Source organism: Blastomyces gilchristii (genome assembly GCF_000003855.2).
Source record: "Blastomyces gilchristii SLH14081 genomic scaffold supercont1.7, whole genome shotgun sequence".
In the NCBI taxonomy this organism is placed as follows: Eukaryota; Fungi; Ascomycota; class Eurotiomycetes; order Onygenales; family Ajellomycetaceae; genus Blastomyces; species Blastomyces gilchristii.
The window spans coordinates 704,244-717,452 of NW_003101676.1; the positions used below are offsets into that span (position 1 = coordinate 704,244).

The following is a 13,209-nucleotide window of genomic DNA, read 5'->3' on the forward strand; positions in this document are numbered from 1 at the left end:
AAATAAACTAACTGGGCTAGACAGTCAGCACCAATTACATGCCCTTGTAGCTCAGTCGTAGTAGCGCATGACTTGTAGTAATGAGATCATGAGGTCCGCGGTTCAATCCCGCGCGGGGGCAGGTTATCCTTTTTTTTCTTTTTTCTTTTTTCTCTGCATCCTCTTGATATTTGGAGGGAGCTTTTTTTTTTTTCCTTCCCTTTGCTTCTTTCCATTTCTTATTTTTTGAAATGACGTAAGTCTGACAAGTCTGTTGGTCCAAAGATATAGTTATATGTCTCCTAAGGTGTACGTACACAGGTTGTGTGTACCCCTTGTCTTCACAGTTCTTTCTTACTTTGAACATATCAGCATCTGAATGCAAGCCTGTTGAAATATGCAATTATTGGAGAGTCTGCACTTGAGTTCACAAGAGGCCAAATCTTCACTTGGTTACTCTGGACTTCATACGGTCGAATCGAAAGGACCAGCGAAAAGGACGAGGTGGAAACTTGATCCCTTGCAGGTCTATTGCCCTAAGCCTTGGTATTCTCAATCAACTCACCTTTTGAGAATCCCCCGGTCCAGTTACCTCGAGAAGCTGGAAAACGGCCATTTAAAAGTTCCCGCGCTAGCGGCGGCTGAGTCGAGCGAGTGGCGTTGAACCCAAACATAACTTTTTCCGGCCCTCGCAAATCAAACAATCAGCGCGCATGGCTAAGTGGTTACGGCGTCCCGCTCGTAACGGGAAGATCGTCGGTTCGACTCCGACTGTGCGCATTTGTCGAGTTATTTAAAATTATCTAGTTATTCCTTTTAATTTTTTTGTTATGTTTCCGCTGTTCATTTTCATTTAACCTCTTGGGCTAGGAGGATTTATATATTTTTTGCCAATCGTCCTCATGTCAATGGCATATCCTAGTATTGCTTTTCGTGGGCGGCTGGCTGGAAAGTCTGTGAAAGTGAATTAATTGTGTTCATTTGACGACGTATTCTTTATTAATATTGAGGAATGTACGAGGAAACCATACATTACCTTTGTTTCCCCGGGGCTTGGGAAATAAATACGGCGGGTATGTTGATGAGAGCATGCTATATCTGTATGCTTATATACAGATATCAACTCAGGTTTCCTCGCTAAGACTAACTAACGCGAAGTTGCATCAGAACACAAAGATTATGGGTATATGCAATTGGAATTTCTGCGGGAAACTGTAGTCATCATTGAATATAAGTCACTTGTATATATATACAGGAGTTGTATCGCCAAGAATAACACAGCCCAACGCCTAGCTTTTTGGGATGAGCAGGATACGACAGTGATGTCCATCGTGCGCTCGGTTCTGTGAAGGACTGAGTGTTGTAGCAATTGAAAGTCAAAGGGAGGATTTCATTCATCGGGGTTGAGATAGGTGAATGGCAATGAAAGAAGAAGAGAAATAAAGGGAAGAAAAGAGAGTGAAAAGGGCTAGAAAACTAAGTAGCAAGGAATGATGAGTTATTAAAGATATAGAATGGATAAATGCTCATATGTTATTCGATTAGTCATTCACAGTGTACGAAGTAGATCTCTGGTCTTCGTTTGAACAGCATGGACTGTAGGGGATGTGAGTGATGGCTATTTTATCTCTATTTTATTCTGAAGTATAGCACTAGGGCATGATCTGATAGCAACACAACGCACTCACAGGTGGTGACAGGGGCACCAGTGCTCAGCCAACAGCAACGGCAAAGAGATGAGAGAGCGGGCCATGATAAAGGAGTAATGGCCTTCTATAGAAGATTTGAAACCACTTCCACCTGGTTGTCCGGATAGCATTGCGCTCTGCCCCTATCCTATCTTAACCTCAATGTTTCCTCCAAAGTCTAGCAAAGACAAGAGAGGTAAAGAAGACCGCCAGTCAGCCCAAATGAATCATCATATGAAATGTGTTCTGTCACTGCTGAAAATAGGAGGAGATAGTAACCACGCCAGCTAGTGACAGAGTGAGTGAATGAATGAATAAGTGGACAGATGAACACACCCAGCCCTCTCTTTGTGTTGAGCTTCATTCCCGTATCTTCGAGGGCCACAGATTTCGAGGATATTCTTTCATCTCTTTCTCGATTCCCCCTTTCTAAATTTATTTCATTTCTCCATAGGAGAAGAGAGGTTTGTTTTTGTTCAGAAAACAGCGCATTGGGTTTCTTTGTCTTTGATTTCTTGTACTTTGAATTGCACAATTATTTCCCCCCATCGCTGAGCGAATTTTAACCCACCACCGTCCTTTATTGCCTAGGCTGTGCCTGGCGTGTCTCATCCAAGAAGAAACACAACGTGGAGGCTTGTTTCTTGAGTTATTTCGTCGTTAGTTGGTCATCAAGTCCATTCGTTCAATCTTGCAGCCCGTACCACATTGACACTTGCTTACACCCGAGTTCGAGGCCCATTGACTCGAGCAATCAAAGAGAATAGACAGCAAAGGAAACGTACCTCGATATCACCTGAAAAATAACATCCATTGTCCTCGATTTCGCTTCTAGGAAAGGCTGGGGTGCATCCTTTTGGAGGCCCAAATCCGCCTGGGCGACTAGAGGTGTTGATATTTCCGTCGCCAGCAAAGTCACATCTTCGCAATCGGCGATCTCAATAAGAAAGTTCCTTGTTCGATTTAAACCTATCAACCTCCATATCCGGAGTTTCGGACAACTCTATCCCTAGCAAAGAGGATGAGTCCCTTTTAATCACACACCCCCTTCTCACCTCATATCCCTCGTATTGCCAGTTGACCCTAGGATGGCGAGAAAGACGACCGAGAAACCCTATGGCAACAACATCGAGCAGAACGCACACGTTCAACAAGGCCCAGTGTCTTCGGGAAACCAAACTCAGGGCCGTGCTAATTCCTCAAGGCCAAATGAGAATGCTGCCCTTAAGGACGAGAGTACCAAACGGGAAGCCACACAAGGAAAAGAGAGTAGGAATGTTCATGCGTCGAGAACTAACGAACAAACTTCCGACCAGAAGACATTTATCAAGAAAGATGCCACTCACGGAAGAGAAAACCAGCTAAAAGACACAACAAAACCAGACCTAAAGGGAAAGGGAAATGACCAAAACAATGGAATGGCTAAAGGAAACGCCCCAATCACCAGCGATCGGTATACAGTTGGAAGGACAGCGACTCCTCCACCAAATCGACCGGCCTCGTTTGGTACATACTCGGCCAGTCCAGAAAAGATGTCCGATAATGCCGCCAGGGTTAGCAAGAATGACCGACCAGCCGCGTCCAGCTCAGGGCCAAACAGCACCACTGTCGACAAAATGCAGGGTAAAGCTAAACCGCAAGATCCACGGTCCAGGGGTGAAATGACAAACTTGTCTGCAAAGGCTTGCCAAAGAGCTGCAACGGACCGCAGTACGCCAATAAGTAGCAGACCGTCATCCCCCAGCAAGTTGACTACTGAAACAAATGTTCAATCGGCTCCACGTTCCACGTTAAAGGGTGGAAGAACGAACAACGTCATGGAAGACACTACCATCGCATCTGGGCAATCCACGAAGGCGAAAAAGAAGACCCGTAGAGGCAGGAAGAAGAAGCAGCCATCTACTATGGACCAAGAGGATGCAGCAACTGATAATAGTTCAAAATCTGACGCATCGAGCCCGACTAAGTCGGATGCCCCTTCCAAGACAGCCACCGGGAACAAGTCAATGGAGATTGTAGCGGCTAGTATGAACCCAGCGACTGTTATCGGAAAAGTGGATATAGATACGAAGGAGCAATCGAGCAAAGGGAATTGGGTAAGGGGCCGTGCTCCGTCTCCAGTTAAACGAGATGGGATTGAGCGCACTAAGATCGACGATGTTTTCAATGCCAAAGCCACAGCGCCCAAGAACGAAGAGCCTGTGAATAGTGACCAAAGCCCGGCAAACGGTGGCCGTGAAGAAGAAGCTTTCGCAGGTGTCGGCAGCGGCCAGGGTCCAAGTTTCACGAAGGCTGTTAAAAAACGAAACCGGCCGCGGCCTAGCAAGGCAGAGAAGCTTCCAAACAGGCAAGCTGCTACCCAAGCTGATTCTCGAGGGCTTGAGAACAACACCCAAGATATATATGAAAGACCTGGACTAGAGGATGATACGAATGATCGTTCAATGATTAGTATCGCGGATATACCTTCGGACGACGAACTTGGAGCTGAAAAAATGGAAGAGATCTTCGGAAGAAATGACGTGCCTGATTCGAGCAAGCTGGAGTGTGTTAAGGTCATCATGATGAAGCAAAGCCAAATCATCGCGCGAAAAACTCAGCTGGTGAACAAGTATCACAGAGAAAACGAGGAGTTGCAGGAAACAGTGGGGGAGTTAGACTCCAGTATCTTGACTCAGGAGGACGACAACAGCGAGCAACAGGTACAAATCGACAAGCTAAAAGCGATGGTGGACGAATTTCAGCGACGGCTGCAAAATCAAGAGTCGTTCATTAAAATTGCCGAGCAGGACAAATCTCGACTGGAAGAAGAACTTAATTCTAGCTCAACATCACTCAAGAGCATGGAAAACGAGAGGAAGGCACTCAAAGAATCAGTTTCCAAAATGGAAAAGGATATGGTCCTGATGCAAAATGATATAGCACAGCTAATCGGAGAAAGGCACGGGTTTCTCGCGACGATCAGCAACTACGAATCAGATCGGGACATGCTGCTGTGTCAGTTACAAAATAGCCCTACGCAGGAAGAAAATGTTCGTCTGCAGGCTGAGCTCCTGGAGAAAAATGCTGAGCTCGTTGTTGCCAATCAAAACTTCAATGATTTGCAGAGGGAGTATATAGCCCTGAAAAAACGTAGGGGGAAGGAGCAGGGGAAGCGCAGGTTATCGGCATTGAGTACAGAATTGTCGCTTCTGGGGGATGAAAAGGAGGAGGACTGGGAGCCGGACATAGATCAGAGCGGCGTGGAGAGAAACCCTTTCGCCCCGCTGCCGTCTTCAGTCACGACGCCTACGCTTTTCCAATTTGGCGAACTAGCCACCTATGGGAATGGGGTGGAGAAGAACGAGACTAGGTTGAACATCCTAAAGACGTTCCTGCACCAGACAGACGAGGAAGCTAAGAATTCAGAATCTCCTATATGTCTGAATGCCGGCACTCAGACAGAAATTATACCGAGCACCTTGAGCTCCACACCAAAGAATGAGCCAGAAGTGTTGGAAGCTTCGACGCAAACACCAGCATACGTGGAACATGGCACCCACGGCTCAACCCAGACAAACGTGGTGGAAATGTTGGAGGCTTCCACGCAGACCATCGCAGGGGCCGGCGTGTATGAGCTGGGGATGCTTGAAGCTTCCACACAGACAGTGTGCGAACTTGGTGTCTCTAGAGGGAATCAGACAGCTAAACTGGACACTCTGGAGGCCTCCACACAGGCAGTGTGCGAACCTGGTATCTCTAGAGGGAATCAGACCGTTAAACTGGACAGTCTGGAAGCCTCCACACAGACAGAGGTGGGAGCGAAGGTTCATGAAGTGAAAATGGTGGAAGCTTCTACACAAACCGATATAGCGGCTGGGGTTTGCGAGACGAAAGACGTGCTGGTGCAGACGGAGCCAGTAACTGTTACTCAAGGAAGCGAACTAGCACGGAGTCTGAGACTTGCCCTCATAATGTTTGCTTGGGCCGCTATAATACTCTGGGGACATAAGGAGGATCAGCGATTGTGGCTTGATGCCAATGGTGTGTCCCGAGCCGGCCTTGTAGGTATGAGAGACAGGTCCCTGGGCCCATTTCTATGGATAGAGCAGTTGAGGTATGAGCTCATTGTCTGTTTGCAGGTAGACCGGGTCCTCCCTGGATGAGGGGTTGAATGTTGGGTTGGGTTGAGATTGCTTGTCCATGTTTTGAGGCAAGGTGCATGCTTCCTCTGCCAAATGATGTGTTTTAGGTGGAAATGGGAATTTGGGGTTTTTTCCCAATTCTATCGTAACATTGTCGCGTTTTCATTTTCATTGATTAGCCAGCTTGTCCCCCAGTTGGTAGGGTATTCTGGCGTGGAAATATGTTTCCTTGCATGCTGCACATAAACTGTGAAACGTTCTTGCTTGCTTTATTAGATGCTTCTCTATTAAAGTGTGCGGAAAATTGTTAAAATGAATATATGGACATGAATATTTGCTCAACAATCTCCAATTGGATAACATTATCGGCCGTTGAGGTTACGAAGGCGGGCCGACAATACTCCGAAGTGTTTGGCGCTGTTCCAAAAATAACCCTCGGCAACCTTTAGAGGTTGCGTCACCTGGTTTGATCCGCTCGCCTCCGCCCACGGTACTGTACTGGTACATGGCAGCAGCCTGTGAATTGCGTTGTTTTAGTTGTACCACTTAGGCCTCCTTTGTTCCTCTCCTGTTGGCTTCTTCGGCTCCCTTGCCTCATCACTCCCTTGCCTCATCATCCTTCGTTCTTCGTCCACATTTCTTTCTCTTCATCAGCCCTTCGACGAGCTGTTGAAATACTGTCTACCAAAACTTTTCTTATCAACTCATAACTTTCCTCTTGCTGATTACTATTTTCTTTTGTATCGTCTAATTCATTTTAGGGATGATGCTCCCCGCTCTTTTGGCCGCCAGCGTTTTGGCGCTGCCAGCTTCGTCCTTCTTGATCACAGGTCCCGCTTTCCGAGAGGTCAACGGCAAACCGCACCTGGTGTATGATGCCAATGTCAATAAACTCGAACTGAATGTGAAATGTATTGAGTGTCCGTTCCCCCAGTTCACCAGTGAGGAAAGCCTTCTCTGGGATGATGGGTTTGATAGCTTGATGGTATGCCTCCCTCTCCCCTTTGCTTACATATATATAGTGTTACTTAATGCAGCCCTGAAGAAGAATATAGATACTGATCCGATTCTTTACTCCAGGACCTTAACTTCACTACTGAAGGCACCCGACTGCTTGTGAACAAGGGACAGCTTTATCCCATGTTCAACCTCCCTGTTACCCTCGAAACCGTTCTACATCGTCAGTACGATGACAAGACATCTTTCCCTCTGCCCATCGGCTATGTGTTCGAACGCCTGGCCGTTCAGTCTACCAATGATAAGAGTGGTTCTGAACTACTTCATTTCAACTTCATGGTCATCGACGTTGCCGGATTTCCAGTTCCAGCGGATGCTGTCAGCCTACGTGTGCTCAAGCTACCGGATGGCACCCTCTTCATGCTCGGTGCGGATATTGAAGAAGCGGCCCCGAAGATGTCATGGCGCCAGTGCCGCAGAAGGCCCAAGTGCTTGAAGAAGCTCATCATCGCTCGCATTCGTGCAATTATAGAAGCAGCAAAGGCTAGGGCAAAGGCTGCTGCTGAGAAAATTAAGGGATGCGCTGGCATGAAGGGCGTGACCCACCCAGCTGGAAGCCATCACCATGGTTCCAAGGACCATTCATTTGCCCGGGCATTTGCTCGATCACTTCACATTGTTATTGTTCCTGCTCTTCTTGGCCTGTCAGCGGCCCTCTTTGCCTGCAGTGTTGGCTTCATTGTTGGTCATGGAATTGCAGCTTTGTGGGCTCGTTATCGCCGCTCTTCACGCAACTGCAACAATGCTCGTGTTGAGAATGGTGATGACATTGAGAAGGAGCCCTTATTCGTCCCCGAGGATGATGAGCTCCCGCCGCAGTACGAGGACAAGGACCATGGAGACATTGCTCTTCCCGCGGAAAAGGAGTAGAAGTATTCATGATCAAACTAGCCTGCGTTGACTCGCCTGCAACATACGGATGTCGATGGCTAGCGAGAGATTGAGTGGCGATATATTAAGGGTTTCTACGTTGTTTCTTTTGTTACTGATTGTCTCGTTTCGAAGGCGTTAGAACTGAAATTTCTTTACAAATGTTATCAACTGTCACTCACTGGGCATTTTTCGCCTTTCCTTTTAACTCCCTGCTCTCTTTTCAAAATTCTTTCGCAGGTATCCGTAACTTCTGGTTCCCTTTGTATTTCATCTTGTTCTTCAATATTATGTCTAAACTTTGAGGTAGGTAGTTTCTTTTACAATTTTGCCATGAATCTAGCTTTTAAACACGTTCGAGTTCCCTCAACTGCCCACAGTTTACAAGTAATTGGTGCGTAAATGATAACTGCCTGCCTGTTTCCCCTTTCTGTATATCCTGTCACATTGGATTCCAAGAGATTTGCAGTAATGACACACCTACGCTGTATATATGACCGCCCAAGAAAGTGCAGAGTTGATTAGTACTCTCTCTTCGATTTCCTCAAAGTTGTGGAACTACATTAATCTTAGTATTAACAATACACACCCCAGCAAGCACCGGCATAGAGTATGTAAGCATGAGTTAGTTGGCCTAGGATTCATTCTTTATTCGAATGAACAGCTGGACATGTAATCACAGCCCTACCGCCGGAAAGGAATAACAATGTGCCGACTCCACTTTGCTTGAGCCGCATGTTTGATCTAGACTCCACTTCAGCACTCGATGGCCCGAACGATGCGATTTGGTCTCCAGCTATACGGAGTATTCTACACATCATTGACCCCAGACTAGTCCTTGTCACTATCAAAGGACGACCAAGCTAGTGATCATTAAATCTCCTATCGCGACTGGGGACTGGAGATCGGATCTGTGGTATTTATCATGACTTCCAGGAGCAAACGTTGTCCTCTTTGACCCCTGACGAACCCCAACTCAAGTGAGGTTGCCCGCTATTGGCAACTCGACGGTTCCCCAGAATACCCTATAAAACCACCCGTCGAGTAGTACAACGGAAATAGCTACCCAAAATTTAGGAACTTGTCAGGTGTGAGGGACCATACTATCCTTGAATATCGGTTGCTCAGTCATGTTCCAACTTTCTTCGCTCGTGCAAAAGGCTCAGGCCTTCATTGACCCGTCCAATTTTCTGCTCCCTACTTCCTCTTCTGACCGAAATCCTTCCAAGGCATCTCTCTTCCGGCAGCAATTCCGCCTCCCGGACTCCCAGAATCCGCTCCAAGAAATAAGCGCTGAGCTAGTCTTACCCATCCCCTTCACAACACCCTCGCGCCCTACCCAAGGCACTAAGGATGCGGAACGACCAGGAAATCGATACGAAGGCAATCTGCATCTGAGTGAGCGATTCTTGTGCTTTTCGACTCAGCATACTAGTTTTTTGTCATCTGCTAGTTTTGGGGCTTCTTCAGCGTTCACGGGCCAAACACATGGGACGGGGCCTTCTGGAAATGGGTTTACATTGCCTCTATGCGCAATTCGGAGGGTGGAGCGTTTGAACAGTCTTGGCCATGTATTTTCACTGGCATTGACGACGTGGAATGGAGCGCTCGTAAAGAATAACGCGAAGGACACGTCGGCGACGCCACAACGGTTCACTGTACACTTGATAGGGAGCAGACACGCATGTGAACGGTTCTGCGATGGGTTAAAAAAGGGCTTGAGAGAAGGAATGAAAGATGTGGATAATCTACGGATGGTTGTTGCAGAGTGTCATTCTGAGTACTTGCTCAGTGGGCGAGCGACTAAGTCTAGTGACGCTCCCGACCAGAACGAACAGCCAAGGGAACCCCCTGACACAGGTCTGGGATTGGTGTTCAGGTATCCTGGAGATGCTCGGAAACTAAGAGATCGAAGTAAAATGAGGTTATGGGGAGAGTATTTTAGAGGTATGTGGAATGTATCTTGTATACGATTTTTGCTTGGACGGTTATTGATTTCAAGTAGAAAACGGCCGTAACGCAACCCTGATTCGTCAACCGACCTTCCACAAATTAATACGCGTTGGCCTTCCCAATCGGCTTCGAGGAGAGATATGGGAGCTGACGTCCGGGTCATTTTATGCACGCATCCGATCCCCAAAATTATATACAGAAACACTGTCAAAATTTTCTGGACGCGAGTCCATCGCTATAGACGAAATCGAAAAGGATCTGAACCGTAGTCTTCCTGAATATCCAGGATTTCAAATCGAAGAAGGAATTGGCCGGTTACGGAGAGTTTTAACCGCGTACAGTTGGATAAATGAAGAAATTGGTTATTGTCAAGCCATGAATATTGTCGTGGCGGCGTTATTAATGTAGGTTTCACCCTCCGATGCGTTTGGATCTAAGTAAAAAAACTAAGCTAACTTGTGTACAGATATATGTCTGAAACGCAAGCTTTCTTCTTGTTATCGGTACTATGTCAGCGCCTTCTACCGGGCTACTATTCTACAACGATGTACGGGACTCTGCTGGACCAGAAAGTTTTCGAATCGCTTGTAGAAAAGACAATGCCTGTTCTCTGGGAACATCTGGTTCGATCAGATGTTCAGCTCTCTGTTGTGTCTCTCCCTTGGTTTTTGTCACTATATATCAACTCCATGCCTCTCGTCTTTGCATTTCGTGTTCTAGACGTGTTTTTCTTGGAAGGACCAAAAGTCTTGTTTCAAATCGGGTTGGCCATCTTGCGGATCAACGGCGAAGAGCTTCTTGACGTGACCGATGATGGAACGTTCATTTCGGTTTTGAAGTCTTATTTTTCGAGACTCGATGAATCAGCCCATCCTCGCTCAGAAAATCCTAAACTGAGAGCTATTACACGATTCCAAGAGTTGATGGTTGTTGCTTTCAAGGAATTTTCTGCAATAACCCATAGCACCGTTACAGAAGAGAGAGATAGACACAAAGATGCGGTATTAGAAAGTATCGAGAGTTTCGCCAAGCGGACATCGATCCGGAACTTGGGTCCAGAGAGCAAGCGCCTAAGTGTGGATGACTTGGGCGCAATTTATGACCGCTTTTATGAGAGATTATATGACCATCAGGAAAGAGCACGGAAAGCTGAAGAAGAGAAAAGACGAAGGGAGAAGGAGAACATCACAGTTCGCCGCCGTAATTCAATCTTGATGTCAAACCCTGATGCTGAAATAGCCAGAGTCGGTCTTGGCCCCAGCCCTACGCTTATGGATTACGACTGTTTTCGAGAATTCCTAGCCGTCACTGCCAAATGGGCGGCTACAGACTCCCCAACCTCTGGAAGTATTTACTCCACTGAGAAAGGCGCATATTCTAATTCAAGTCTTAGAGGACGGAGGAAATCCTGGGATTCTAGCGGCGCCATACAGGCCGCCGACCACGAATTCATGAGGCGACTATTCCGCAACTGGGATGTCGATAATGTTCAGGGTCTGAGCCTTCAGAATGTCGTGAACGGGCTGGCTCGTATCAAAGGCACCAGGGATATCATGAGCACAATAAACTACTTTTTCGAGCTTTATGACGACAGCGGGACGGGCCAGGTTGATAGGGAAGGCATCCTTAGGATGTCAGAAGCGTTACTCTTCCTTTCGAGAAGGGGATTTGATGGCGCTTTGGTGTCCAGTGATGCGGCAGATGCTAACAACCCCATATCCGCTGAAAAGGGACTTGGAACTACCACAGCCTTAAGTGTCGAAGAGAAGTTCTTGGGAAGCGTTAGCGACTTTATACGACGGTGCTTTGAATATGCGGATCCAAGTCATCCAAAGAACCAGGAGAAGACAACAAGTGAGGTTGAGAGCAAGCTGGATGCGTTTGCCATAGGAGATGACGATGACGACGACGATGGACGCCTTATAGACGTCGAAACGGAGCCCGTCGACAAGAATAAAGAAAATGCACATTCTAATAACCTCCCATCCTCACCAAAATCTACCACCCATTCGCAACCTGGTACAACCACAAACCACAAACAAGCATCTGAATCCGCTAACCTCGCTCTCGACCCTGCCCACCCACTTCACATCACGATCCCAACTTTCCGCATGGTAATCCTCGCCGACGAACTTCTAGAGCAATTCTTCGAGACATTTTTCCCCCAATCCTTCCGCCTCTCCGAGACTCCTGACGTCGCCTCCCTCCGCAGCACCTCGCTCTCCTCTAACCTCACCACTTTCACCAACCTCGGCGTAGGACGCCCTGGCGCTAGCACAGCAGCAAGTGCCGGTGCTACCGTCGCTGGAGCCTCTGGCGGCATAGTTCCACCGGGTCACAAGGGCCTACGTGGAGTCCTAGACAATATAGTATCTGACGGGATGCGCATGGCGGCTGAAGTACGCAAGAAGATGGATGAAGCGCAGCGAGAGTTGGAGGAGAGTGCACATGCGGGGCGGCCGGAGGATGACGACGATGAAGAGGACGATGGGATGTATGATGATAGTAGAAGTGGGCATGGCCCGACAGTACCTGTTGGTGGAAGATCCTCTGCGCGTGATGCGGATCGCGATCTGTTGGAAGGGGCTGAGGTTGCTAGCTTAAAGGACTGAGATGATCGGGCTGGGGAAGAGGATGTAAGTGGAGGTGGCGATGGCGTTAATCATTTTCTCTAGAACCTCGATTATAATAGGGTGCTAAAGCCATTACTGGTGATATTGCGGGTAGAAGGAAGAGCCTCTTCTCCATTTTAGGTTATATTTGTCCTTATGATGAAATGCTATTAGCTGGTCGTTCCCTTTCATTAGCTTGTTTGGTTTAGATATCAACCCTGTTATTATATCTCAATTATTTGTGTTAAATATTCCCCCCCCGCTAGATTATAAGAACCTTCCCGTCAAAAGGAGCTCCATGCATATTCTTGCGAACAAACGGACGGGTCGAGCTGGAACGCTCTCCGCGTGAGTTTACCCCGTCATTTTGCAGTAGTACTTTCGCTGGATAGTCAATTCCATAACTGGACATCGAATTGGATGAGTTATATATACTCTGTAGTGTTTCAGATGGTTATTGGTTTTCATGATGCAGGCATTAAGGTGAGTTATACACCTATTTGAAGTTTTATGTAGTTAGACACGTATTTGGTTGGATTCAGGAGTTAATCTATCATCAGTAAGCGCAAGGGCCACCCGCCACTGTGGAGGACAAAAGTAACTGAAAAGTATGAAACCCACAACGTGGAGGTTAGTTACATGCGTATTGAGAAGCAATTCCGGTTATGTTGATCTCTAAATAAAATTCTTGGGAGGTGCCTACCCTACTCTACTCTAGCTAAAAGCCAGCTAAAGAAATCCTAGTCAGTCCTACGCAGTGCTTCCCCAGGGGTCCGTGGAGATGAGATGGCCGGTTGATTTTCGCTTGTATTTGCTAGTGGGGTAACCATCCAACCATCCATGGTTGGTTTAACCAACTTAGTTCAATATCTCAGTGATAGATCCGTACTTTCATGTGGAAAATACTGCAACAGCCCGGTCCTCTACATTGAGGCCTGCATTCACAAGACGTAGTCCTTAATAGCC

At 47.1% G+C, this 13,209-nt stretch overlaps 3 protein-coding genes and 2 non-coding genes across 5 annotated transcripts; all 5 read left to right on the forward strand.

Annotated features, from left to right (window-relative positions):
• The first annotated feature begins 40 nt into the window (after positions 1–40).
• Positions 41–121, forward strand: BDBG_16969. The gene has a single exon. It is a non-coding gene; the product is annotated as a tRNA-Thr (tRNA).
• Positions 122–686: 565 nt separating this feature from the next.
• Positions 687–759, forward strand: BDBG_16970. Its single transcript has one exon. It is a non-coding gene; the product is annotated as a tRNA-Thr (tRNA).
• Positions 760–2,755: 1,996 nt separating this feature from the next.
• Positions 2,756–5,812, forward strand: BDBG_04123 (uncharacterized protein; the record flags this gene model as incomplete). Its single annotated transcript, XM_002625208.1, has 1 exon — positions 2,756–5,812. One exon carries the CDS (start codon positions 2,756–2,758, stop codon positions 5,810–5,812), a length of 3,057 nt encoding a protein of 1,018 aa, XP_002625254.1.
• Positions 5,813–6,172: 360 nt separating this feature from the next.
• On the forward strand, positions 6,173–8,410 carry BDBG_04124 (uncharacterized protein). Its single transcript, XM_002625209.2, has 2 exons — positions 6,173–6,776; positions 6,872–8,410. The coding sequence occupies exons 1-2, from the start codon at positions 6,555–6,557 to the stop codon at positions 7,676–7,678; spliced, it is 1,029 nt and encodes a 342-aa protein (XP_002625255.1). The 5' UTR covers positions 6,173–6,554; the 3' UTR covers positions 7,679–8,410.
• A 1-nt stretch (position 8,411) lies between these two features.
• Positions 8,412–12,667, forward strand: BDBG_04125 (GTPase activating protein). Its single transcript, XM_002625210.2, has 3 exons — positions 8,412–9,625; positions 9,684–10,035; positions 10,098–12,667. Exons 1-3 carry the CDS (start codon positions 8,809–8,811, stop codon positions 12,241–12,243), a joined length of 3,315 nt encoding a protein of 1,104 aa, XP_002625256.1. The 5' UTR covers positions 8,412–8,808; the 3' UTR covers positions 12,244–12,667.
• Positions 12,668–13,209: the final 542 nt, after the last annotated feature.